This window comes from Protomyces lactucae-debilis (assembly GCF_002105105.1).
Source record: "Protomyces lactucae-debilis strain 12-1054 chromosome Unknown BCR37scaffold_19, whole genome shotgun sequence".
Classification (NCBI taxonomy): Eukaryota; Fungi; Ascomycota; class Taphrinomycetes; order Taphrinales; family Protomycetaceae; genus Protomyces; species Protomyces lactucae-debilis.
Window position 1 is genome coordinate 278,652 of NW_024468011.1, and position 24,543 is coordinate 303,194.

Consider the following 24,543-nt stretch of genomic DNA (forward strand, 5'->3'; position numbering starts at 1 on the left):
GCTCAACGGGGCGACGAAGGCGGCATATTCACGGGACAGGGGCCTTACATATTACATAGAGAATCGGCATAAGCAAATGCTAGACCATAGCCGAATAAGCATGTAGTAGCTGCCCGTTTTTACTTCCGACAGCAAGGCCCGGCTGCATGGTCAATCGTGTGCTTGTCCCCTGAGCAGCCTTCGATGACAATTTGTGGCTATTTGGTCAGCTAGGACCGAGACTACACCTCCATTAGCTAAGAGAATCCTTGTTGCTGCCTCGATATACAATCGGACTGCTTCAAGCTACTAAGCTCTCATCTCCTTACTACTTTATGTCTTCTGGCTCAGGGGACGCCGCAGGCAATCATAGCAGCGAGCACCAAACGCTCCTTCCAAACGACACGCCTGTCTTGCAGCGACCAGACGGCCCATTGAGGATGAATCTGCTGACTGGTACGGCCGTATTGGCACAGCTCGGTATTTGGGCAATATTGGTTGTGGTCTGGTATGAAACGCTTTTTACGGACTTGATCCTCGTTTCCTGGCGTAAGCTAGCCTGTTCGCCTCGTCGATATGCTGACACCTTTAGATCCATTGCTCAACAGTCTCGCTCTTGTTCTCCTTGTGAATGCCATCTTGATTGTGCAGCCAACGCACACACAAGCACAAAAGCAACAAGGCGGCCAGGTCCATGGCATTTTGCATTGCCTTGCGCTGCTATCTTTCGGTACAGCTGCCGCAATCATGTTCTACAACAAGGCTAGCCACGGTGCTGCACACTACACAACCTGGCATGGCAAATTTGGCTTGACTACTGCCCTCCTTTTATCTACGCAAGTGCTTGTCGGCGCAGGCATGTTCTGGCTGCCCAATTGGCTTGGTGGCGAAACAAAAGCCAAGGCGCTCTACAAGTACCATCGAGCATTCGGTTATGTGCTCTCTGCTCTTGTCCTGACAACAGTCACATTGGGCACTCAATCTGACTGGTTTTTGGGAAAGATCAGGGTTCTCTGGGTCTGGCTTCTCTTTGATGCCCTCATTCTCGCTGGCCTTGCACCACGTATCCGACCCAACAAGATGAAGATCTTTTAAGCTACGTATCCACTGCTGCAGTCTTAGTATTCACTCCAGAAGTAACAATATCAGCTCCATCAGAACCAATTCCAAACTCCTTGATGCCACCCATGTACGGTCTCAAGCAACGCGGTATCCGGACCATACCATTCTTGTACCAATTTTCGAGACCTGCCACCAGGATGCGTGGTACCGCGATTGCCGTGCCGTTGATTGTGTGTAGAAACCGCATGCCCTCAGCCACTTTGTAGCGCGCGTTGAGTCGTCTTGCTTGGTAGTCTGTGCAATTGGAAGCAGATGTCACTTCACCCCATCCATCACGCGACGGTATCCAACACTCAATGTCCACTTTGCGATGCGCTGATGCACCTAGTTCTTCAGTGGGCATCTCAAGAAGACGCGCGCATAAGCCGAGCTCCTTGATGATTTGCTTTTGAAGTTTGACGATCGCCTCAAACTCTGCTTGAGAGGATTGCTGCTCAGAAAAGGAGAAAAGCTCAATCTTGGTGAATTCATGGACACGGTATAGACCGCGTGTGTCGGCGCCTCGAGCACCTGCTTCAGCACGAAAGGCACGGCCAACAGCAGCATAGCGCATGGGTAGCTGTCCCGGTGTGAAGACCTTGTCAACAGCGAGCGCAGCGATAGGAATTTCTGCTGTACCTACCAACGATAGCCTCGAGGGTTCATTGTCTGACGAGATTTCATAGATTTGTTGACCTGCTTGGTCCCGAGGCTGGAAGCCACAAGCAGGAACAAACTCTGAGCGTACCAGATCCGGGCATCTCAGAAGCTTGAAGCCTGCCTCTTTGGCTTTTGCGAGTGCGTACTGCGTCAAGGCAAGCTCCAGTTCAACTGCTTCATTCTTCAAGTAGTAAAAACCGGTTCCTGAGGTTTTGGATGCAGCATCAAAGTCGACAAGATCAAGCTTGCTGCTCACTTCGACATGATCAAGCGGTCTTTCCTTGCCCTTGTACTGGTTCTCTTCATTGATGTAATCAAGAATTTTGACGCGACTTTCATTGCCGATGGGTGTCTCAGGATGGCTCGTGTTTGGTAGTACGTAGGCCAGCTGAACCATTTCTCCTTCGATTGTCGATACTTCTTGTTCTAAGGCTTGGATAGCTGGCTTCAAGGCTGCCGCTTCTTCAACGAGAGCCTGCCTCTGCTCCGGCTTGGCTGACTTGATACTCGACGACAAAGCATTACGCTTGGCAAGAGCGGTATTCAGCTCGGCTGTCTTACTGACAAACCCAGTATACTTTTCGATGATAGCATCCACTTGTTCTCGTTTGATGGGCAGATTGCGCTGCTTGCAGTTGCGAGCGACGGCACTAGCATTGTCTCGAATGTATTTAAAGTCTATGCGAGCTCTTGGCACTTTTGTTAGTTTCAACGTATAGCAAGCTAAGAATCACCATGTAGCGACCTGAAGGATGGCCGATGGCAGTTGATGACAGCTCTTCTCATTTCAGCATCACTTGGTCAAGTGGTCGTTTCGACAGAGGGTTCAAGTTTGCAGGATACACATTCAGATTGATCTCGTGAAAGACATTTAGTACTAAGTACTCTAACATATGTCCAGAGTGTAAGAAGCAAAATAGACTCGCTGAGAAGCGCTAAAACTAAAATTCTCATTGGCTGAAGCGGTCCATCATTTGGTCATTGCCTGCTGAAGTGCCAGGCTAGATTGAGGGCCAAAATACTGGAAATCTGGTGTCCTTGTGCGTTCCGGTGGTGTGGCACAACTTGGCTCATGCTCGACACTGGTCGAAGCGATACTCGCAGAGCCTCGATGGACATTGGACGCAGGCTGAGGTGTGTTTGGAAAGCCGAATGTCGGCATCGGGCGACCATTCACACCAAAGAAGGCGGGCTGTGGCGTTGCCCAAGCAGCAGAAGTGAATGGACTCTTGCCATCAACTTGGCGATGAGCAACAGCTGGATAGACGCGTACTTGAGCTGGCGAGACACTCGCCGAAGCCATGCGCGGGTTGTAATCAAGGCCGTACTGTGAGCCCACGAGACTAACGCTGTCAGGCGAGCTTTGCCGTCCCTTATCATCCTCAAGCTCGGGCTCTCCATCGTGCACTTCAGTGCTCGCGTCATGAGGAGACTGCTGTGTACGTTCTGGCACATTGATAATCCTCGTCAAGCCTGAACGACCTTCCATACCGCCATCCCATCGAAACATGGTGCCACGAACATCAAATATGCCGCCAGCAGATTCCTTGTCAAAGCTCTGATGACCCGTGCTAAGCTGCTGAAGTGACCTCGAAGCACGAAGCAGATCCAAAATCTCAATTTTGGACGGTGTAAATCCATTGGAGATGGGTACTTCCACAATCTCAGACACGTCAGACACAACCGAAGTTGATGATTGCGAATCAATTTCATTTGCCTCGTCAAAGTCCTCTTCATCACCTTCGTCTTCCTCAACATAGCGCTTTGGTTTGGCAGCCTTGCGAGTTGGACGTTCTTTCGGGAGAGCAGGTGGGTGCGAAAAAGCGCCTTCCATGCGGCGACGCTTTTCTGCTTGCGCTACAGTCAACGGCATCGGCTCAGCCTTTGTCGAAGCCTGCCCGCGTGCAGGACGCTTCAAACCCGTGACACTGACAGACTGCTGAGCCTTTCGCTTGCGCTTCTTCTTGGGATCTGCATCGTCATCGTCGTTCAGCGACAGCGTGCCGTAGCCGGGCATACCAGGCTGGAGACATTCAGATGGAAAGTCTGGCCCAAAAACGGAGACCATTGCATGTCGCAAGGGCCAACAGGTTCGCTTTGCCAATGCTCTGCCAAGCTCATAAGGCACCCAAGTTCCTTGAATCTTGAGGTAGCCACCGCGGATTCTCTTGATTACACCTTCGAGCTCCAACTCCAAATTGGTAGAACAAAGTTTGACAATATCAGCCTTGCTATTGCCAAGCGCCTTCCAAATCCCTGTCAAATGAACAAAGCCAGTGGTGTAGTCCCACATAATGGTCTGATCATTGAGAGAGAACTCATATACTGCTCGTTAGTCTTGTTGCATACAGGAGTGTGGAATACCAGAAAGGTAGCCTCGATCATCAACGCTAGTAGCATATTTGGCCTTCTTGATCTTGTTGTTCACCGGAAAGCCTTCCGCAGTGAACTTGAAGGGTTCATAGGGTCCGCGGTTCCCATCGGCCGACGAATATTGTGTGGTTGTCCCGGCATGGCGACTCGTTGGTACGGCTCTGGTGGATCGCACGGCAGCGTCCGAGTCTTTAGCCATCAGACTACCCTCCGGAAGAGACTTTGTAGGAAGGGCAGCTGGTGGTAAGGCGGATGCTGCCGAAATAGATCGAGCACGCCAAGAAAGGGACATGGGGCTGCTACTCGAACTCGACTGAGATGGCCTCCTCGAGGGAGGAATGCCGGCAGATGATGCTTGTAAAATAGTCATATGTTGCGAATACCGATGGCCCGAGGATGAGAGTCGGCGGGCGAGGTTCCAAGACAGTCCGGGTCGCAGATTTGTAGGGTGTGGTCTTGCTGAAACAAAGGGAGAGCGAGAGATATCTTTGTCGAGGGTGTTTGAGGTAGATAGCTCAGGAGCAAGTGGGCTTTGTCGAGGTTCTGAAGCAGACAACGTGCCCGGTCCGAGCAGGCCCCTCGAGCCGTGCCCGGATGCTTGGCCCAAGCGGGATTCGCTATACAGGGATCGATTTGTTTGCGCAAAGACGGAGTAGCGTTGTCTGTGCTGCTGGACAAGGCTCCCGGGGCTCCTACTCGCGGCAGCTTGCGGGCGATAGGTGAACCGCAGATGCCTGAGTGTCGCCTCGGGAAGCAGTCTACTGGTTGCGTCCCATGGAGTACACCTTGCGATCGATGCAACATCTTGTGTCTTACGACGTCGAGGGAGGCCTAGGCACTCTCGCACGTTGCACGCATCGTCAAATTGCAGGGCAACAAACATACAAGCAGATTGCTCGAGCGCCATGATCCAAGACAGCTGTCTTGCTCTTTAAGAAGCGGACATCCCCGAGCGTCACTCGAGCAAGCTTCCGGCGGACAAAGCGGCGCCATGTCAAAAGCCTGTCAAAGAGGCCAGGTCCAAGGGGCCCAAGCGCGATATGCTCGAGACATTTATCCCCGAAGCGCTGACAAACAAAAGTGCGCCGCTGGCAAGCACCATGCGGTTCGATCCTTTGGGGTCATATTTGCGCCAAAGAGTGTTTGAGCAGCTGGAGGAAGGAGTCTCAAGGCGCAGCAAGCAAGAGAATAGCGTGGCAGTTGCGTCGGCCGGGTGCCTTTGTAAATCCTCTTTGTCTGAGCAAACTTCGAACTCGCAAGCGGATTTTGAAAGGCCGGCCACAAGACAACTACTTGCGACATCTATTTGATGGACACCGCATGTCTGCTTGCAACATTTACAGAGTAGGCTGAGCTATACGCCTTGGAGTCTTTCCTCCTGGATGGTGCGCCTATGTTTGCTACAGCGTAATCTTAACAATCTTCTCCTCAATCTTCGTAATCATCCTCGTCGCTGGGCTCGCTCTCCGAGGCAGCCAAACTCCCTTCATCGTCTTCATCGCTTTCGATGATAATCTGGTTCTTCGTCGCCGCTGCACGACCAGGTCTGCTTGTGGGAGCCTTCGTGCTCGACTTTGCCTTTACACTTTCCACATCGCTGTCGTCTGACTGTGCAGGACTAGCTTGCTTGCGGACTGCAGCTGGCTTCGCCTTTGCCTTGGGTTTCGAGACTGGAACATCGCTGTCTGAGGAAGTCATGCTTGTCGCCTTGCTTGCAGCCGGCTTGGCCTTTGGCTTGGCCTTGGGCTTCGAGACTGGAACATCGCTCTCATCTGAGATTGACAAGCTTTGCTCCTTGACGAGGGCTGGTTTTGCCTTGACCACAGACTTCTTGGCCATGGCATTGACTTTTGAGAAGAGGTCATCGTCACTGTCCTCAAACAAGGTTGGTGCTTCAGACTTTTTGACTGGCGCAGCCTGAGGTTTCACGGCGGCAGCCTTTGTGTTGACAAAGTTGTAGACATCGTCATCGTCGTCACTAACAACACGACTGGCCTTCTTCACTGGAGGCTTCTTTGACAGCACTTTGGGTTTGATTTCCTCATCGGCAAGAACGCTGATTGGGCTCGTTTTGGTGATTTCCAGCTTTGCCTTGATTGGCTTCGGCTTGGTTGCAGCGGGAGAGGCCTTTGCCGCCACGGACTGCTCTCGCGATGCTGGTTTGGCCTTCTTGACGACCTTTTTGACTGGCGAGAAGTCCATGTCATCAGCATCGTCATCAGACTCGGCCTTGCGCTTCTTGGCTGCTACTTTGCCTTTGCCTGCAAGCTTGCTGCCTCGTGCCTTTTTCTTGATTGTGTCTGTTGACGATTGTAGTATCAAGTCCGCCTCTAGAATACCTTCCCACTCTGCTTCGAAGGCATCCAGATCACTGAGCCACAAATCCTTGGCATTCAGCTTGAGCAGTGCGTTAAGCTCGCTCTCCTTGACGCTGCGATCGCGCAACAGCTTCTCGACACGCTCCTTGGTGAGCGACCAAATGGCCATGCCGAGAAGGTAGTCGAAGCCATGGTCTGGACCATCTGACTCGGCTGCTTCAGCTTCCTCGACAGTCTCTTCCGTCTCACCAGCGACTTGCGCACCCTTCTTGGTGGGGAAGGAGGTGAACTTGAGTTCCTTGAGCTCTTGTACAAGTGCAGCCTTCTTTTTGCCACTCACAATCAGCTCTTTACTGATAATCATTTGCACAAATCGAGCTTGGTTTGACAGACGGTCATGCTGGCGTTCGAGATCAGCCGCCATCCAGTCCTTGCGCTTCTGGTACATTTGCAGACGAATGTGGTAGAATTCTTGCAAGATCTCCTCGGCAGACGAGTATCGCTTGATGCGACCCTCGGGGTCAAAGGCAACAAGATTTTTCATTGAAATGTTTTCAGTAAGCTTGAACTTTTCAATGAGACCAGCCTTGACGACGTCCTTCAGCGCCTTGTCAGCCAGCGTGACGGTGAAGTGCACTTTGGATTCAGTCGAGTTGTCGGCATAGTCTTTGATCCACGAAGGAGTTTTTTCGTCACCTGCAATGCCCTTTTCCAAAAACTCCTTCATGTTTTGCGTCCAGAAGCCAATTGGCAATTCTGTAATCTCAAGCGTATTGTCGTCAATCTCGGCAATCTGACCAACAGACTTGAAGTTGCCTTCGTCCTTGCCATCAGCAATTTCTCCGCGGAAGCCACGGTACCATGGTCGCATACGCTGCACTGGTTCACCCTTCATAAGAGCCCTCAAATTTGCAGTAATGTCCTTGGGATTGAAATTTGGAATGTCTGTGGACCAGCCAGTACCAATACCCGAGGTACCGTTGACTAGCAGCATAGGCAGCACTGGCGCATACCATTCTGGCTCTACCATGAGACCGTCATCGCTCAGGTAATTGAGCAATGGCATATCTGCTTCGCAAAAGATCTTTTTTGTGATGCGAGCCAAGTCTGTAAAGATGTAACGCGCGCTGGCAGCATCTTTACCACCCTGGTGACGTGTACCGAATTGACCATTGGGCATCAAGACATTGATGTTGTTTGCGCCCACAAAGGATTGAGCCAAGCCGACAATGGTCTGTGCAAGGGAGACTTCACCGTGATGGTAGGCAGTGTGCTCGCCAACGTAGCCACAGAGCTGAGCAACCTTGATTTCCGCCTTGAGCTTGCGCTTGAAGCAAGCAAACAAAATTTTACGCTGTCCTGGCTTGAAACCATCCATGACGTTGGGAATGGAACGAATGTTGTCCGCCATTGAGAAGAGAATGAGCTCCTTGTTGATGAAGTCAGCGATGGGAATCTTGTCGACATTGTGGTCCATGAAAGTTCCAGGCTTGAAGAGACGTAGCCATTCTTTGCGATCGTCTGCCTTCTTTTTTGAGAATGCCAGTGAGATGAGCGCGGCATCGCCTTCTTGCAATGTGTGGAATTCCTTCAAGTGCTTGTCCAGATCCGAAAAGTACTTTTTCGCGTCTGCCGTGTCTGACGTACCCAAACCCTTGAAGTACTTGATTTTCCATTCCTTGCCTGGCTGAACCTGCTCCTTCCAGTGCTCGTATTCAGGCAAGGTAAAGAAGGACACTTGCTCCTTGCCTTTCGTGCATCTCACAATAGGGGTAATGAACTCTACCAGAAAGCCGGGAATTTCGAGCAGGCTGGGATAGTAGCACTCAAAGTAATTGATGATGAGTCCTTTGATGTGCGAGCCGTCGTGATCTTGATCAGTCATAATCATGAGATGACCGTATCGCAAGTCTTTGACGCTCGTGTACTTTTTCCCATGCTGCAAACCGAGAATCGTCTTGATATTTTGGATTTCGACATTGGCACTGATTTGAGCAGCTGCTGCATCTCGCACATTGAGCAACTTTCCACGCAAGGGGAACACACCAAAGTGATCTCGTCCAACAACAGACATGCCAGCAATGGCGAGCGTCTTGGCGGAATCTCCTTCCGTCAGGATGAGTGTACAGCGTTCGGCATCCTTCGTTCCTGCGCGGTTGGCATCTTCCAGCTTTGCCATGCCTGTGATGCGCGTACGCTTGGATCCATCCGTCTTTTTCATAGCCTTGTCGGCACGCAGGTCAGATTGTCGCGTAATGTCGTCCAGGATACCAGACTTCATGACCTTTTTCATAAAGTCCTCAGAAAGAGAACACTTGCTGCCAAATTGAGTGGCTTTGAGCGTGAGTGTCTCCTTGGTTTGCGAGTCGAATGCCGGGTTCTCAATCTTGCAGTTGACAAAGAGCCACATGTGCTGCTTGACTTGGAAGGCTTTGAGAGCCTGAGCTTTTTTGTTCTTTTTGCTGTACTCTGCAATGATTTTGCTGACAATCTGATCGGCAACATGGTTGACGTGCGTCCCGCCCTTGGTTGTAGCAATCGAGTTGACAAAAGAGACTTGGTTGAATTGCCCTTCAGATACGGTAAAGGCAACTTCCCATCTGTCGTTGGTGCGCTCGTAGATGAGTGGAGGTGGCTTTTCTCGCTCAGGCAGCGAAGAGACATACATGTTTGCATACTCCTTGAAAGACTTGAGCTTGATGCGCTCGCCATTGAGGAAAACTTTTATGCCTGGCACACATCCTGCAAGATCATAGACACGTCGTTTGAAGATACCCTCGAGATCGTCGTCCATCTTTTCCATGCCAAACTTGGCAAGATCCGGCTTGAAGGTGATTCTGGTGTACTCGCCAGACTTGAAGGATGTAATTTTCGGTTTGGTCATCTTGGACATGTTTTCCGACCAGGTTTGTATATACTTTTTGCCATTCTTCTTATCTGCCGTTTCTAGGGTGAACTCGGTGGAAAAGATGTTGGCCAGCTTGGCACCATAACCATTGCGACCACCCGTCGTCTTCTTTTGGTCGTCGTCGTAGTTGGACGAGGTCAACAAATGGCCAAAGATGAGCTCGGGAATGTACATCTTCTCTTTCGCGTGCATCTCGACTGGAATGCCGCGACCATTGTTTTGCACGGTGATGGTATTGGCTTCGCGGTCAAAGTCCACCTTGAGCGTGTCCATATCTGGGTCACGCTGCTTGTTGTCTGCAGCATTGACGAGAATCTCATCATAGATCTTGAAGAGACCAGGCACCATGGACATCTTTTTGAACTCCATGGCAGTGGTGGCAGCATTGTAAGACCACATTTCATTCTGCTGAGTCTCGATACTGCCAATGTAGGTATCAGGCCGCTTGATGACGTGCTCCAACTGAGTCAACTTCTGATACATGTCGGATGCGCCGCCCTTTTTGGCCTTGGGCGTCGGTGCCATTGATTCATTGTCGTCCACTTCATCAAGCGGCTCCTTGCGCTTGACTGGTTTTTGTTTCTTAGCAGCCGGTTTGCTGATCACTACACTGTCCTCATCACTGTCCATCGTCTGTGCGCGCTTGGTGGTTTTCTTCTATTGTTAGTCGCGTAGGTTTGCAAAAGTTAGACTTGCCGGTGCAGGACTAGGCTCGTAGGCTCCAAAGGAGTAGTCTCCATCATCACTCGACATGGCTGCCTTATCGTGAGCTGCAGCAGAGGCGGAGAAGGAGGCGTGGAAGAGGTTGTTTGGGTGTGTTGTTGTGCTCGGTGATTGCGCTGCGACGCGTCTCGAATTCTGGAAAGCAGTGGACGGCCGTAAAAGCAGCGTGCGTGGGTTCCTATTGATCCTGTTGGTCCAGGCACGGCGTATGAGCATGCAGCAGCCAGTATCGACGGGCTCTGCAGCAAGCGAGGCCTGTAATTATATGGCAACAGCAAGCCTAAGTATAGCAAAGCTTTTTATGAGCTTGCCGAGCAAGATGTTGAGCTATTTTTATTTCTTATCTCTACTCTAGCACTTGACCTGAACAGAGAGCCTGGGGCAATGAGCACAGCTACTTCAGCATATAACAAGAGGGTGTGTTTGTGTGACAGGAGGCAAGTTCAAGTTCGAAAACTTTTGGCCTCGACTCTTGAATCTTGATGCAGCCCACAACTTGTACAAGATACATCTCTAGGTGCAGCTTCCAGTATCTGGGATTATATTAGCCTCGAGTCGCTTCCACAAGGCAGCATCATGATCTCAGCCTTTGGAGGCTCTCTGAGATGATCTCAAGCCAAAGAGTGGCAAGTTTGCACTCATCGATTGAACTTTCGAGCTGCTCCTGGAGCTATGCCTGCAAAAGTCCTTGAGGCAGCTGATCAATTGTTGATGTTTATCTTGCAATTCAAGGACACAAGTTGAGTTGGCGACCCTGCGATCTTGGCACGCTGTCGACCTTGTGCTGCCTTGACCGCTGTCTGCTCTGCTGCCATCGAGATCTTGTATCCTCGAGCGTTGCCAAGGCCGTCGTGACGGTCAAAGTACAACCCAAGGATGTTTGATCTTGCGTCTCACAGTCTCAATGCATCGCCACCAGCACCTTCGTTACCAACTTCATGAGAATTGAGCCTGTATGTCTCTAGTCTCTCCGAGTGGGTAAGCTCGTTGTGGCGTAGTGATCAATGTCACCCCATGCATCAGCATCGACAACAGGGTCAAAGCCATTGGTTGTGGTTCCGACCAGCAACCGACTCCTCGCGCCTTGAATACCATGAGTGCTGAACTGGCGTCAGCACTGGCACCTCCAACGCCGGCAGCGCTCACAATTGGGCGGCCAGTGGTATCAAATGCGATTCTGTGGCCTCCGCGACACTGGGGTTCACGCGAAACTTTTCGCGACCTGTTTCGAGCAGACCTCGTCAGACCACAATGCGCCTATCGCGGTTGTCCGACTCATTTCAGCGATACAGCAGGGCAGGTCTCTTTCTGGATACCGGGTTTTTTGTAGTTCGCACTAATGGAACTGTTTGGCGGACGAATGCTTACCTTGATGACAGGTCCAAGAGCAGAAGTTAGGATACCCTGGCTGCGGTAGGGCAATGCAGGTCTATGAGCAATTATGCACCGACCTTGGACAATTGACTGGCGCAAATCTGACGACCTGCTCAAGATCAAGTGTCTGATCCTTCACAAGTCTTTCTTGCTCAGTCCAATTACGGACGATGTCGACTGCCATTCGGGAGGTTACGAATCGACCCTTATTGTCGATGCCGCCGGCATGAACGATTCTGGATGTCCTTCAGCTTCCCTTTCATTTGAGCGCGGAATTCAGAGGAGAAGGCCTTGCAGCTAGCTGAAGAAGGACTTCAGGAAGGTGTTGAGCAGAGAGGGAGTCTTTCAGTAGCGAAAGTCAGGGGACAGGTCAATCGAAAGACAAACCATAGAAGATGAAAAAAAATAGAAAAAAAAAATTTGGGGCGTAGCAAATCCCTTTATATTTGAGCCAGCAATTTTCTTTCCACAATTCTCAGTGGTCCAACGGTTCACGATTCCTGCTTGTCACGCAGGCGACCCGGGTTCGACTCCCGGCTGGGAAGCGTCTTTTTTGCCAACATCCAGTCTGTGATCTGTAGCTCTTCATCCTCATGACGACCGCGTCTCAGCTGAGATTCTCAGGCATATCAGCTGCTTAGCAGCCCTGAACAATAGTTACCTCACCTTTCCATTTGTCTGCCGTTGTTCACTCAAATGTCTCTTCGATATCATCAGCTGCTTGAACCACACAGAAGCTACTTCAACAACCAACATTCATGCGACAGTACAACTGCAGCTGCAACGAGATAGCAGATTCATTGGCTTTACGAACTTAGCTGTACGACAATATGCATGAGGCCTGGACATCAAAGGTGCTCGCCTCCCAAAAGAGCTATAAGGCTGACTCTTCAACACTGTAAAGCCAAAAGCCTTGACACACTGTAGCTGATTCGGCGTCAAGTCGGGTTAAAGGGCGAGGGAAACCAGATGGCATAAGTTACACGCAGAATCGTGTCCGCAAACAGCCAGCTGGCGGCAAGATGGATAGATCGCCGTCCAGGAGCGAAAGGTCGCTGGCTTGCCTAGAAAGACAGCAGCGTACTAGAGTCGCATGAACTAGCACATTTGCCGAGGAGGAAGTACACCCAACATGGTCCTAATGAGCTTCCAGTGCATTGACTGAGAGTCGTAGTTCATGCTGCGTTCGTTGTTGAGCAGGCTACAGCTAATGTAAAGTCCGGCGTCTTCATACATCGTGCAGCGATCACACACGATGACCTTCGTCGCACCAACGAAATATTCTCGAGACAGCATCTTTGCCATCTCTCGGCTTTGAACGCTCGACATTGTCGGAATTGCGCGTGCGCAGCAAGCGAGGGATCTGATCATGGGAAGCAATCAGCTCTTTCGAACCTGTGATAGTGTGCAGCTTTAGATGCAGCGAAATTATTGCTCGTGCCTGATATTGACCTGTATCTCAATCGTAGGAAACAGGATGCAACAGGCTCTCATGGACTGATCTGAATAGCAGAATGATAGAACGGACAGCGGTGTGTTGCGCTGTCTGAGTAAACATTCCCCGATGTACGCATCAGGCTTGATTTGCGGCGAAACCCTCTCAGGCTGCACATGGAAGTCGAGCCTTGTAGAGTGTTGAAGCAGCTTCTTGCAGTCTTAGCAGCTGATGATGATGAGGAGCCTCTTGGGTGAATGCAGGCAGTCAAATGGGGCAGCAAGATGTATTTTGTTCTTACTACTGGTTCACTCTGGTCTGCAGCTGATAAGAGACATTCTGTTATTCCGAGCTGAGACGCGGTGGTCATGGGGATGAAGAGCTACAGAGCTCTAGCAACCAAAGCCATCTGGCTGTCGGCCAAAAAAAACGCTTCCCAGCCGGGAGTCGAACCCGGGTCGCCTGCGTGACAAGCAGGAATCGTGAACCGTTGGACCACTGAGAATTGTGGAAAGAAAATTGCTGGCTCAAATATGAAGGGATTTGCTACGCCCCAAATTTTTTTTCTCTTTATTTTTTCTCCAGGCACCTCAAACCAACGGTGTTTCAGCAGGTATGCCTCAGGAATGGGGCAGCATGCCGAGTCAAAGACCAGGAGGAGAAGCCCGCACTGGCTGCCCGCTCGAGTACGCTCGTGAAGTCACTCCCGGCATCCTATGGTATCAGACTCAGAGCTGCTTAACAGTTTTGAGTTCAGATACATTGAAAAAAGAAATTCTTTTCGCTGCTGTTGGTTCCTACTACTTCCTGGCATCCTTTGTAAGTTTGCTGCTACCGCCAACAAATTTTCCGTGCATCATCACCACTCAGCGTATCGGCTGAAGAGCCGACTGGCTGGGCGCAGACCTGAGGGGAAGCATTGGTTGTAGGAACTGGGATCATAGACAGTGGCTTTTTCCTTGGTGACTTGGTAATCCCCACTGACATAGGCGACAGCAGTCTCTTGGAACTTGCTGACCTCCTCCTGTTTGAGTGGACGCGGAAGCCGTCCTCCGAGTCCTGAGCTGAGACCAGGGACATTTGTGATGATGTGATAGCCTCTTGGCTCTCTTGTGTCTCAACCAGGGATTCTAATTGACTGCCCTCTTCCTGCGACTGAGATGCGCTTGGAATCTGGCTGACTGGCAGCTCTTGAGAGGGCTCCTGTTCTCCTTGCGATGCCACCGGCGTAGCTTGTGCTCCTGGGGTAGGCAGCACTTCGATTGGAGAGTCAAAGACGTCCACAAATTGAAGAACGATACACCATGGTGAGGTGCTTTTGCCATCAACCCCACTTCCGCGAGGCCTGTGACTCGACACCTCTCTGCAAAGCGTGTGGCGATTCAAAGGCTCATGCGTCGCATGGTTACCCGATAGGTAGGCCGCTGCGACTAGGCGCAGTCCTGCAGGAAACCAGCACCGCACTGTTGCCGTCCCAAGCAAGAGGCTCAAGACTGGTGCTTCTGATTTAGGACCCGGCGTGACTCAGATCGCTGAACCATTCAAGTCACCTGCCGCAGCACCGCCTGCAGGTGGCTTGAGGAAGCGCGTCGCACCGTCCTTGGACGAGCTCCCAGTAGCTCCTACAGTTTCCACACAATCTTCACCACCAAAGCACGCTGCTTCAGCAGGCTCGTCGCCTGATATGCCATCAGCACGAGTTATCCTGAGTCCTCACAAGAGCTTACAGCAAGCGAGACTTTTAGCGCATCCAGCTCTCAGTCGCAGGAATTATTCATTCAGACAAACTCTTGGGTTAAGACACAACTTGTGGACGTCTCTGATTCTCCAATCGAAGTTCTTGCTACCTTGGGAGCACAAGAGACGCCTGTGGCCTTGCAAGCAGAACAGGAGCCCTCGCAAGAGATACCAGTTAGCCAAATTCCAAGCACATCTCAGTCGCAGGAAGAGGGTAGTCAGTCAGAATCCCTTTTTGAGACACAAGATAGCCAAGAGGCTATCACATCATCACAGATGTCCTGGCCTCAGCTCAGGACTTGGATGATGGCTTCCGAGTCCACTCGAATACGAGGAGGACAGCAAGCTCAAAAAGATTGCTGTCGCCTATGTGTCCGTGGTAATCACCAAGTCACCAAGGAAGAAGCCACTTTCTATGATCCCAATCCCAACAAACAATGCGTCCCTTCAGGTCTGCGCCCAGCCAGTCGGCTCTTCAGCCGACACGCTGAGTAGTACTGATGCATGGTACGCCTGAAATATCGGTAGTGGCAGCGAATCTTCACTGGCTGCAAGGAACCACCAAGCGTGCAGACACTTGCTCACATACCTTGCTCAGCATCCAGTCAACATCTTCCTCATTTCAGGAACGGGACAACCATAAAACATCTGGACCCTCTCAAGGTCGCGCCTTTTCCAAAACATGGGCTTGACACCAGCTCTGACGCAAAGAGGGATCGCGCATGCGCGGAATCCCAGGGGTCGTTGAGGTCCTCACTTCTTCTCCCAGTGCCGCACTCCTAGTTGCCCCTTTGGGCAGACTCTCGTGAGATAGAGCTCATTACATCCTACACATTTGACCATAGCCGTAATCTCTATAGCAATGAATGAAATGCATAAAATGAGATCTTCTTTTTCCTTTTCTCGTTGAAGACCACACATCATGAAATTAAGGGACTATGGTGTCGGATCAAGCTCCCTCGATTGCAACGGTTAAGATTCATCGTCCACGAGCTCAGCTAAATTACGTTCTTACGTTACACATTGCCGGTGGTGGTCAATTATCGTTGACCATGAGTGTATAGAATAGTTCGCACATCGCGTATGAGTTTGATGGGGTCGGATTACGCTCAAATTCCTTCTACGGCTATTCTGGATCACCCAAGATGCCCAGACAGACCCGATCCTATTGCAAGCCAAGCTGGTAGCTCCAACTACGCTGACCATAGCTTGGCATAATTGTTGCCCTCAATGGAGTGATGTGGAGGACGACATTCACCATGGATTCACCTCCTCGGTCCAAGTTGAACCATCCAACACCACTCTCAGCGAAGGCAATTTCTGCATAGATTCAATGGTCATCAGGAGCGTGACCTTGCATGTTGAGTATTGCGAGCCCTCGCGCCGCCCCTCCATGTGGTGGTCGACGACTTCACCGTGAGGAGCCAGCGCGTCTTTGAGCACGTCAAAGCCGCTGGTGATGATATTTGAGATGAACGGCACCACACTGAATCAGTTTGCCATTGCATGAGTCAGCAAGTGGGCGCACATTGTACAGCTACTTGTCGAGTCTGAAATCAACGCCGATAATGTCAGCGGGTCCGGAGCCCGCAGGAAACTGCAGACTTCGGGTGGGCTTCTCCAATAGTTTGCTCACATGGGTCTTGAGGTTGTGTTGTTCATGCACACTGCGCGTGATGCTCTTTTTGCAGCGCCGAGGCAGTGCAGGGCGCAAAAGTTGTGCCAAGCAATGGTGACCATGCTTGGCGCCGCGCCGGCGGAGCCTCGAGGAGCATCGGCGTAGGGTGCGCTTTGCCTAGGCTCGTTGGACAGTCCAGGATAACCGTTGAGATTGATGAAGCTTGACCCGTTACCATACTACCTCAGTTTTATGATCTTCGGTCCTTTTGTTAGGTCTGATCTTAAGCTGTCGATGAAATAAGCCAAGACATTGGTTTTGTGGAGTCCACTAGAGCAGCGGATCAGAGATCGTTGACGAGTTTGCAGAATGACTTAATCGAGGATCTTGAGGTTGTTGTTCATGTCAATAGCACGGAAGCACCATGTGCAAAAGATGAGCGCACAGTCTCTCCTTCTGATTGATGGCTCTTGTGCACAAAGCCTGCCTAGCACAGGCAAGAGCTCATTCTGATTGCCACCAAGAATAGTTGGTTGTGCTGTGAAGTGCCTCCAGCATGTGACCTGGTTGGCATTGCTATATGTGCGCAGTCGCTTGGACTCACAGAGCGCAGTTCCTGCTGCTTACTTCACACATCATCATCCTCGGAGCCTTCTTCTTCACTTGAGTGGAAGCTTCCGCGGCCTATGAACCACGAGATTTGGAGCTATTTTGCATTTGTCCATGTCGTCGCGCGAGGACGAAAGACAAACGACACAAATTTGAAATTTTGTGCTGCCAACACTTGTCAACTACTGTAGAACTACAGGTACATTATCAAGAGAGCTTCCAAAAGACCTGATAACTTGAGCTGCGAGAGCATATAGCTACCTAGTCAGGCTCCACATATCTAAAACCGATTTGAGCAGGATGGAGTCTCAAGCATCGTCACCGACCGCCTCGATAGTGGTGGGCATGGCAGGCGCTGGAAAGACAACCTTTATGCAGCGGCTCAATGCGCATCTACACGCAAAGAGTCAAAAGCCATACATCCTCAATCTTGACCCAGCTGTACTCAATCTGCCATATGCAGCGAATATCGACATCAGAGATACAATCAACTACAAGCAGGTGATGAAGCAATACAACCTTGGCCCGAATGGCGGCATCTTGACCTCGCTCAATCTCTTTACGACCAAGTTTGACCAGGTTCTGACCTTGCTTGACAGACGTGCTGCTGAGCAAAAAATGTCGCATGTCCTCATTGACACACCGGGTCAGATTGAAATCTTCACTTGGTCAGCATCAGGTGCCATCATTACGGATGCGCTGGCCTCCAGCTTTCCAACTGTTCTGACCTACATCATCGACAGTCCACGGTCAAAGTCATGCTCGACATTCATTAGTTCTATGCTCTACGCAGTCAGTATCCTGTACAAGACAAAGCTACCCATGATTGTCGTCTTCAACAAGACCGATATGCATGCATGCGACGAGCAGATTGAATGGATGCGCGACTTTGAGACTTTCCAGCTTGCCTTGAAGCGCGAGGAAGAACGTGGCGAGACACAAGGCAGCGGCTACATGAACTCACTCATGAACAGCATGTCGCTTGTGCTGGAAGAGTTCTACAATCACCTGGATGTTGTTGGCGTGAGCAGTCTGACTGGCGAGGGCTTTGACGCTTACGTGGAAGCCATGGAGCGGAAACGAGAACAATACGAGACGGTGTATAAGCCAGAGCTCGAAGCACTACGGGCGAAGCGTGACTTGGATGCAGAGGAGGAGAAGAAGGAGCAGCTAAGGAAGCTGATGAAGGACATGCAAATGGACAAGGGCAAGCAAAGAGCAGCATCCTCAGAAGCGCCTGCAGAGACAGTCAGCGATGCAGAAGCAGAGGATGACCAGGACGGCGAGCTGGTGGAGCCCGACGAGGACGAAAACTACGAGTCTGTCGAACACCGGCCAGGCGACCCCGTCGCAAAGAACGACTCTGCCAAACGCCGGGAGCAGGCCGGTGCGAGTCAGCTGGAGCAGCTTGCAGAGCTCATGTCTGGGGTCGGCAGCCTGCGCGAGGCCCGTGGTCTGTAGCTATCACTATGGTACTAGCTACCACTAGGCTACTAAGCTACTAGCTAGCTATTACTGGTCAGATCCCAGGAGACGCGACAAATACAAATTCATCCATATCCACTGTGTACACCACACACAAGCTCTCTTTGCCCGTCTGCTACTGCTGCATGCCACTCTAAAACAGATGGCCGAGGCAGACAGACCCGTCTCTGCGCCGCCTGAAGACTGTCAGCAGGAACTCACACCACGGGCCGTGCGCAAAACAACATCGCTGGTCATTGTCACACAGCAGCAGCAACACAAGCGCACGACCTCAGAGCAGCTCGACTGGCAGGTCCTCAATAGGCTCGACGCAGATGAGCGATCGCGTCGCAGTAGTCAGGCAGATGCGCAAGAGTCATGGCTACGCATGCTCCCTGAGCGCAACCAGTCCTTTCGCCGACATGGCAAGCAATCCTCAGTCGCGTCCACCACCGCGTCTGAAAAGCGCGCTAGTGTGCAGCAGGTCCGGCGATCTGTTGTAGACGCGTCACAGCTCGGTACGCCAATATTACCGCGTCACTCAGTCCTCGGCCACCGGCGCATCGAGTCGAAGGAGATTCTGCTGACAGACCTGGAGTTTTGGACAGCCTTGGTCTCTGACTATACAACAACGGCGAATAGGCTGCCAACGCTGACCACGACAAAGATCCGTGCTGGTATCCCGCATCCATTGCGCGGCTTGGTCTGGCAGAGTATCGCCGGTGCGCGCGACACACATCTCGAGGGCCTCTATGCTCAACTCTCTCGCGAAAGCTCTCCCTACGAAAAGGTCATTGGACGCGATCTAGCGCGTACCTTTCCAGATGTCGACATGTTTCGCCATGAAGATGGTGATGGGCAATTGGATCTTGGCAAGGTACTCAGGGCCTTCAGCTTATATGACAACGAAGTTGGTTACTGTCAGGGGTTGGGCTTCATCGTTGCGCCCTTATTGATGAACATGTCGCATGGAGAAGCCTTTTGCGTGCTCGTGCGTCTCATGGAGGCATATGAGATGCGACTGATGTACACACCAACGCTTGCAGGACTCAAGCTTCGTCTCTGGCAATTCGAAAAGCTGATTGAAGAGACCGTTCCTCTCCTTGCAACCCACCTCAATGCACTCGAGATTTACCCGGCCATGTATGCTTCACAATGGTTTCTCTCGCTCTTTGCCGTCACTTGCCCATTGCAGACGCTGCATCGCGTGTACGACGTTTTTCTGTCAGAAGGCCCAGAGACCATGATGCGCGTTGGTATTGCACTTCTCGTCAAGAACCAAGACGCCATTTTGTCGCTCGATATGGAAGAAGTGCTATCTATGCTCCTTGGCAAAAGCCTCTGGCAGGCTTACGAAGACGACGACAGTCTCATTGCAGATGTGCAGGCACTCGCACCCCGGATAGATGCAGACACGCTCGTAGAGCTCGAGCACGCCTACAATGAAGAGCTAACGCGGCCCATGTCACAAGAGTCGCGTGGTCTACAAGCCATCACCTCGTCGTTCCTCGGGCGAATGAATCCTGGCAGACTCTTTTCCGGTAGCGGTCAGCGCGAGTCGACTGGCAAAGAAATGGATGTTGTCTCATTGAGCTCTAGAGAATCAACTGCCACTGCAACAGACCCCGTTTCTACAGCAAATGCGTCTCGATCAAGCATCGAGAGTCTCAAAAAGTATTCTGCCTCGGTCGAGAAGCAAAACAAGCAACTCAACGAGCAGATTGAATCGTTGATTGAGGCTTTGACTGAATCACATCGTGAAGTTGCACAACTCAAGGATGCGCGGGACCAGCAAATAGGCCAATTGGACGACCTCAAGGCTGCTGCTGGCAAGCTACTAGAAGGTCTGTATGCCTTTGGAGAAGCACAATCCCCAGAAGCACAAGAGGCCCAACAAGCTGCCATCTCGCAGCACACCACCGAGCTGCAACAAAAGCTGCGCGCATCGCCATGCAGTCAGGTTTACACCTTGCAGCAACAAAAGATTGCCTTTCTGGAGAGTGAGCTGGACGACCGGAATCACGAAGTTGGACGGATACGTGGTTCGCTTGCCTCGACCAAGGTAGCCCTGGAACAAGCGCAGCGAGAGCGAAACAAGGCAGAAAAGGCATTGCTCGACCTGCGGAAAGGGGTGCGCGCTGGATCACCAGAGAATGGTATGCGCGAGCTACGGCTTCAGCCTCGGCCTCGGGATTCTGCACAGTCCATCAAGCTGGATCCCAAGCGGCCTGCAGCTGCACGAAGTAGTTCCGGTGTTTCGCTCATGCAGCAGGATGTGGATGAGGTGGAAGCATTGCGGATGGAGCTTGTGCAGGCCAAGGCACAGATTGCCATTTCGCACCAAGAAGCGGAAGAGGCTCGCTTTGCTTTGCAGACTGCCCTCAAGCAACATGGTCAGAGCCCACAGCGACAGCAGAATCAACCGCTGGACGACAGGTCGTCTACGTTGACGCCTACATCGATGAACGAGCCGGACAAGCTCGGTACACCGCCAGTTTCTGCAACGGGGTCTTGGTTCCGTAAATGGGGTGCATGATGACTATGCTTATAATAATGAGACAGCCGCGAGCTAAACAAAGCATGTATATACGTGACTGTTGACCTGTCCTGTCGCGTCTTTCCGTCGCGACTTTCACTCTTTGACTCTTTTGCTCTCGACGTGATGGACGATGGTCAGGCCTGAGCAAGACAGTGCCAAGGACTACTACAAGACCCTGGGTCTGTCCTTTCCATGTTCTGCGATCGATATCCGCAAGGCATTCCTTGACTTGGCGCGCACACAGCACCCAGACAAGAACCCTGGTCGCGAGCAAGAGTTTCAGGTCAAGTTCCAGGAGATTACGGTTGCGTATGATGTACTCAAGGAGCCGTCACTCAAGCGCATCTATGATCAAATAAGACCTATTGCGCGGAAGCCTCAGTCGTATCAGCAGACGCAAAAGCCAGGAGCGCCGAAGCAGTCGGCTTATGCGCATACTCACGGTGCATCCAGTGCACAACGCGCTGCAGCTGCTGCAGCAGGCTCTGCAAGGACTGGCTACGATTGGAGCAGCTACTTTGATGATGTGGGTGCTGGATACCCAAGACAAGCAAAGACGAGTCCTCGGAAAGCGCCTACAGCAGCCAAACCAGCGCCTGCAGATACGACTCGTCCACAGTCGACCTATACAAAAGGGCCGTTCCCTCCGTCGGCAACGAAACCTGGTGTATTTGGAAAGACTGGACCACAGGTGAACAAGGCCACGAAGCCAGCAGGCAGACCGCAGACGGCACAATCACAACCAAAGGCAACACCTGATCCTAAGCCTGCACCGCGCTCTGAACCAAAGACAAGGCCTCCACACGCGAAAACTAGTACAAAGCCAACGCCAGGTCCGTCTGCGGCCCAGGCTGAGCCAGGTTGGTGGCAAAAGAGCAAGTCTGCCTACTCTACAACTGCAGCGTCTGGCAAGTTTGACCCCCGTACGCCTGATCCTCCAACTGCCTCGAAACATACATTCTCTTCGTTTGCGGGAGGCGGAGGCACTTCACCATTCACTGCGGCAGCCGGCTCCAAAATACCTTCTCCACCATCTGCTGGCAGCTCCGGCTCGGCGAGATTTACCCCTGGCGGCAGGAAAGCGCAAGAAGAATATCAATGGCAGTCTTCACGCACAGCATATCAACGGACGCCTCTTTACCGAGAGCGGCACGACAGACCGCTGGATTCGGATCGTATGGACGATTTGTCCTCGAGTGCATCAGAGCCAGAGCATGTGCAGTCATCCAATAGCGACTCTGGCGAAGACTACAAACAGAAAAATCCGCCTAGAAGAACAACCAGGCATAAAGCTGGTATTCCTACCGCCGAGCGAAAGACTGCGGTGCCCGTGTCAAGAAAGAAGCAAGACTCTATGCCTCATCGAGCGGCACCGACCTTTGCCAGCACATTCACACCCGTGAATCCGACACCCACGCCTGAAGCAAGCACGCGCAAGTTTTCATTCAAGTTCACGCCGCCACCGGTCGATGCAACCGCTTCGAGAAGAAGTGTCTCTACGCCGCATGTCGCGAGCCCCCTGTCTTTTAGTAAAGTGCCCGACCTCAATTTTTCATCTTCTTCGCCTCATGTCCAACATCCTCCGGCACCAGCAGTCAGGACGCCGGAAAAGCGCACACGGGAGGAACCTTTCAGAGATCCAAGGTATGCCGATGCAGATATCGAGAATGCGAGTGATTCGCAAAAGGAATCCGCATCAGAAAGCGAGAAGGAAGCGAATTTGGAAGCTACCAGTGATGACAATGGCAGCGATATTGAGCCAATCTCGGAGCGCATGACAAAGCCCAGCTTTCCCGCCAAAGAGAACCCCAACTTTGGAAAGGCTGGCTTGGCAAAGAACGACACGCAGGGAGGAAGCAAGCCTGCATTCGAGTCCAACTCCAATACAGCGCCTGCGAAAGGCAAGGACCCTACGGTACCGGTGTTCGAGTTTGGCAAGGCTTCGGTAGACTTGCCAGGGCCATTCACATTCACTCATTTGAAGAACGAATTGCCAAAGAGCAAAGAGAACCCAAACTTTGTCTTCAGTGCGCTTGGTTCAACGCCGCAGTTTGTTTTGAACGCTCCGACAGACGCCTCTTCACGATTTGCCTTCAAAATTAGTGCACCAAACATCCCAGCTGATCTACTACGAGACCCCAAGTTTGCAAGTCTGAATAATGCTGCATATGTTGCAGCGTATCTCAAAACAAATGAAACCTTCCAAGACTACTGCAAGACCTGGCTCGAGTATGAACGCAAAGTCTTGCCGCTGTGCGTCACAGACATTGACAAACGGAAAGAATACGTGAGCTCACTTCGGGCGCACCAGGTCACACTCAAGATACACATGAGCATGCAGCAAGCACATCAAGAGCACATGGAAGCTCAGTTGCTTTCATAAACGGTATAGCATTACTTAAATACCATGGTCAAACAGCAAGCTGACACTCTCACCGTTGTGTATCCGCCGAATGGCTTCTGCAAAGACTGGCGCCACGTCAATCACAACCATCTTGCCACTGCCATTACTCGCCTTGGGGAAGTTGTTGCCATGCGCATCTGTCGCTTGTGACAAGGGTGATGGATTTGAAGGTGGGTTGCGATATGCACCAAGAGGACCACCTGCGCCAGCAGTCGCCTGTTTAGATTCGGTAAGACCAAGGCCTGCCACATGTTCCTCTTGCGGCGATGTGTTTGTCACTACAAGCACATCAATCTTGGACTCTCGAAGCCTTGCAATCGCATCGCCACTGAGCAGAGCATGTGTCACAAGTGCATAGATGGATGTCGCACCAGAGTGATGCAAAAGCTGTGCTGCACGACACAAGGTATTACCTGTATCAACAAGATCATCAATCAAAATGGCCACTTTTCCTTGAACATCACCAACGAGCATCATTTGATTCTCATCGTGCTGATTCTTGTTGCGACGGTCCTTATGAATCAGAGCGAAGTCCATCTCGAGCGAGTCTGCGATCGCCGTTGCGCGTTTAGCACCGCCAGCATCGGGCGATACAACAACGGCATTCTGGTGGTTGGGAATGTTGAGTGTGATGAAACGTTGTAGCAGTGGACGACCAAAGAGATTGTCCACGGGAATATCGAAGAAGCCCTGAAATTGTGGATCATGCAGGTCCATTGTGATGATGTGGTCTGCACCGGCCGTTGTCAGTAGCGCAGCTACAAGCGTACCGGCCTGAGCAACCCATTTCCTATAGCCAGAGGCATTCGGGGTAAATTTGTCTGGGATGAAGCTGGCGGAGGAGTCCGATTTCGGTGATTCTGAGCCTACCAGATTCCCTGAACGTTCTCTCACAGGCGTCGCTGGCCGGCTCTCAAGAGACTGATACAGAGAATTGGCCAGATGAGCAGCATGATGCTTTGTGCTCGGTGCACCAACCTTGGAGTATGGCACATCTGGCTGCCGCGAGTAGGGAAAAACAGGCAGCACAGCGGTGACCTTGTTGGCGCTCGCCGTCTTGCACGCAGAGATCATGATGAGCATCTCCATGAGATTATCGTTGACATGCCCACTACCGGGCGAGACGATGTAGACATCCTGCCCACGCACAGAGTTGTATATTTTCACGCTTGTCTCGCCATTGGAGAACTTCTTGATGTCCACCTCGCCGGGCTGCATACCGAGTCGGTTGCATATGGCCTTTGTGAGCTCGGGATGACCATTGGTCCCCAGTACGACGCAGCCGCGCATCCTGGCTCTCT

The 24,543-nt window shown here is 51.6% G+C and overlaps 8 protein-coding genes and 2 non-coding genes across 10 annotated transcripts; 5 read left to right on the plus strand and 5 right to left on the minus strand.

The window, feature by feature from the left end:
• The first annotated feature begins 39 nt into the window (after positions 1 to 39).
• Positions 40 to 1,138, plus strand: BCR37DRAFT_382714 (eukaryotic cytochrome b561-domain-containing protein). The gene is made up of 2 exons (XM_040869939.1): positions 40 to 528; positions 572 to 1,138. Exons 1-2 carry the CDS (start codon positions 315 to 317, stop codon positions 1,072 to 1,074), a joined length of 717 nt encoding a protein of 238 aa, XP_040723194.1. The 5' UTR covers positions 40 to 314; the 3' UTR covers positions 1,075 to 1,138.
• BCR37DRAFT_382715 (uncharacterized protein) lies at positions 749 to 2,598 on the minus strand. The gene has a single exon (XM_040869940.1). It carries the CDS (start codon positions 2,135 to 2,137, stop codon positions 1,076 to 1,078), a length of 1,062 nt encoding a protein of 353 aa, XP_040723195.1. The 5' UTR covers positions 2,138 to 2,598; the 3' UTR covers positions 749 to 1,075.
• Positions 2,598 to 4,062, minus strand: BCR37DRAFT_382716 (uncharacterized protein). Its single transcript, XM_040869941.1, has one exon. It carries the CDS (start codon positions 4,031 to 4,033, stop codon positions 2,711 to 2,713), a length of 1,323 nt encoding a protein of 440 aa, XP_040723196.1. The 5' UTR covers positions 4,034 to 4,062; the 3' UTR covers positions 2,598 to 2,710.
• A 1,218-nt stretch (positions 4,063 to 5,280) lies between these two features.
• Positions 5,281 to 10,716, minus strand: BCR37DRAFT_122846 (DNA topoisomerase). The gene is made up of 2 exons (XM_040866009.1): positions 10,036 to 10,716; positions 5,281 to 9,996 (listed from the first exon to the last, which is right to left on the minus strand). Exons 1-2 carry the CDS (start codon positions 10,276 to 10,278, stop codon positions 5,542 to 5,544), a joined length of 4,698 nt encoding a protein of 1,565 aa, XP_040723197.1. The 5' UTR covers positions 10,279 to 10,716; the 3' UTR covers positions 5,281 to 5,541.
• A 1,192-nt stretch (positions 10,717 to 11,908) lies between these two features.
• On the plus strand, positions 11,909 to 11,981 carry BCR37DRAFT_t34. The gene has a single exon. It is a non-coding gene; the product is annotated as a tRNA-Asp (tRNA).
• Positions 11,982 to 13,303: 1,322 nt separating this feature from the next.
• On the minus strand, positions 13,304 to 13,376 carry BCR37DRAFT_t35. Its single transcript has one exon. It is a non-coding gene; the product is annotated as a tRNA-Asp (tRNA).
• A 3,759-nt stretch (positions 13,377 to 17,135) lies between these two features.
• BCR37DRAFT_350667 (uncharacterized protein) lies at positions 17,136 to 18,296 on the plus strand (the record flags this gene model as incomplete). The annotated part of the gene is made up of 1 exon (XM_040868022.1): positions 17,136 to 18,296. The coding sequence occupies one exon, from the start codon at positions 17,136 to 17,138 to the stop codon at positions 18,294 to 18,296; it is 1,161 nt and encodes a 386-aa protein (XP_040723198.1).
• Positions 18,297 to 18,687: 391 nt separating this feature from the next.
• Positions 18,688 to 19,725, plus strand: BCR37DRAFT_350673 (rab-GTPase-TBC domain-containing protein; the record flags this gene model as incomplete). The annotated part of the gene is made up of 1 exon (XM_040868024.1): positions 18,688 to 19,725. A coding segment is annotated over one exon (1,038 nt), but the record flags the coding sequence as incomplete, so codon positions are not given.
• Positions 19,726 to 20,908: 1,183 nt separating this feature from the next.
• BCR37DRAFT_123096 (uncharacterized protein) lies at positions 20,909 to 23,356 on the plus strand. Its single transcript, XM_040866012.1, has one exon. The coding sequence runs from the start codon at positions 20,969 to 20,971 to the stop codon at positions 23,219 to 23,221; it is 2,253 nt and encodes a 750-aa protein (XP_040723200.1). The 5' UTR covers positions 20,909 to 20,968; the 3' UTR covers positions 23,222 to 23,356.
• On the minus strand, positions 23,237 to 24,532 carry BCR37DRAFT_350811 (ribose-phosphate pyrophosphokinase; the record flags this gene model as incomplete). The annotated part of the gene is made up of 3 exons (XM_040868035.1): positions 23,237 to 23,353; positions 23,492 to 24,102; positions 24,217 to 24,532. 3 exons carry the CDS (start codon positions 24,530 to 24,532, stop codon positions 23,237 to 23,239), a joined length of 1,044 nt encoding a protein of 347 aa, XP_040723201.1.
• Between the last annotated feature and the right edge of the window lie 11 nt (positions 24,533 to 24,543).

Coding starts and splice junctions, on each gene's coding strand:
- BCR37DRAFT_382716 (XM_040869941.1), bottom strand. CDS start 4,033: ATGTGGGACTACACCACTGGCTTTGTTCATTTGACAGGGATTTGGAAG.
- BCR37DRAFT_382714 (XM_040869939.1), top strand. CDS start 315: ATGTCTTCTGGCTCAGGGGACGCCGCAGGCAATCATAGCAGCGAGCAC. Junction 529..571: donor CTTGATCCTCGTTTCCTGGC/GTAAGCTAGCCT, acceptor TGACACCTTTAG/ATCCATTGCTCAACAGTCTC.
- BCR37DRAFT_122846 (XM_040866009.1), bottom strand. CDS start 10,278: ATGCTCATACGCCGTGCCTGGACCAACAGGATCAATAGGAACCCACGC. Junction 9,997..10,035: donor ACGAGCCTAGTCCTGCACCG/GCAAGTCTAACT, acceptor GACTAACAATAG/AAGAAAACCACCAAGCGCGC.
- BCR37DRAFT_123096 (XM_040866012.1), top strand. CDS start 20,969: ATGGTCAGGCCTGAGCAAGACAGTGCCAAGGACTACTACAAGACCCTG.
- BCR37DRAFT_382715 (XM_040869940.1), bottom strand. CDS start 2,137: ATGGTTCAGCTGGCCTACGTACTACCAAACACGAGCCATCCTGAGACA.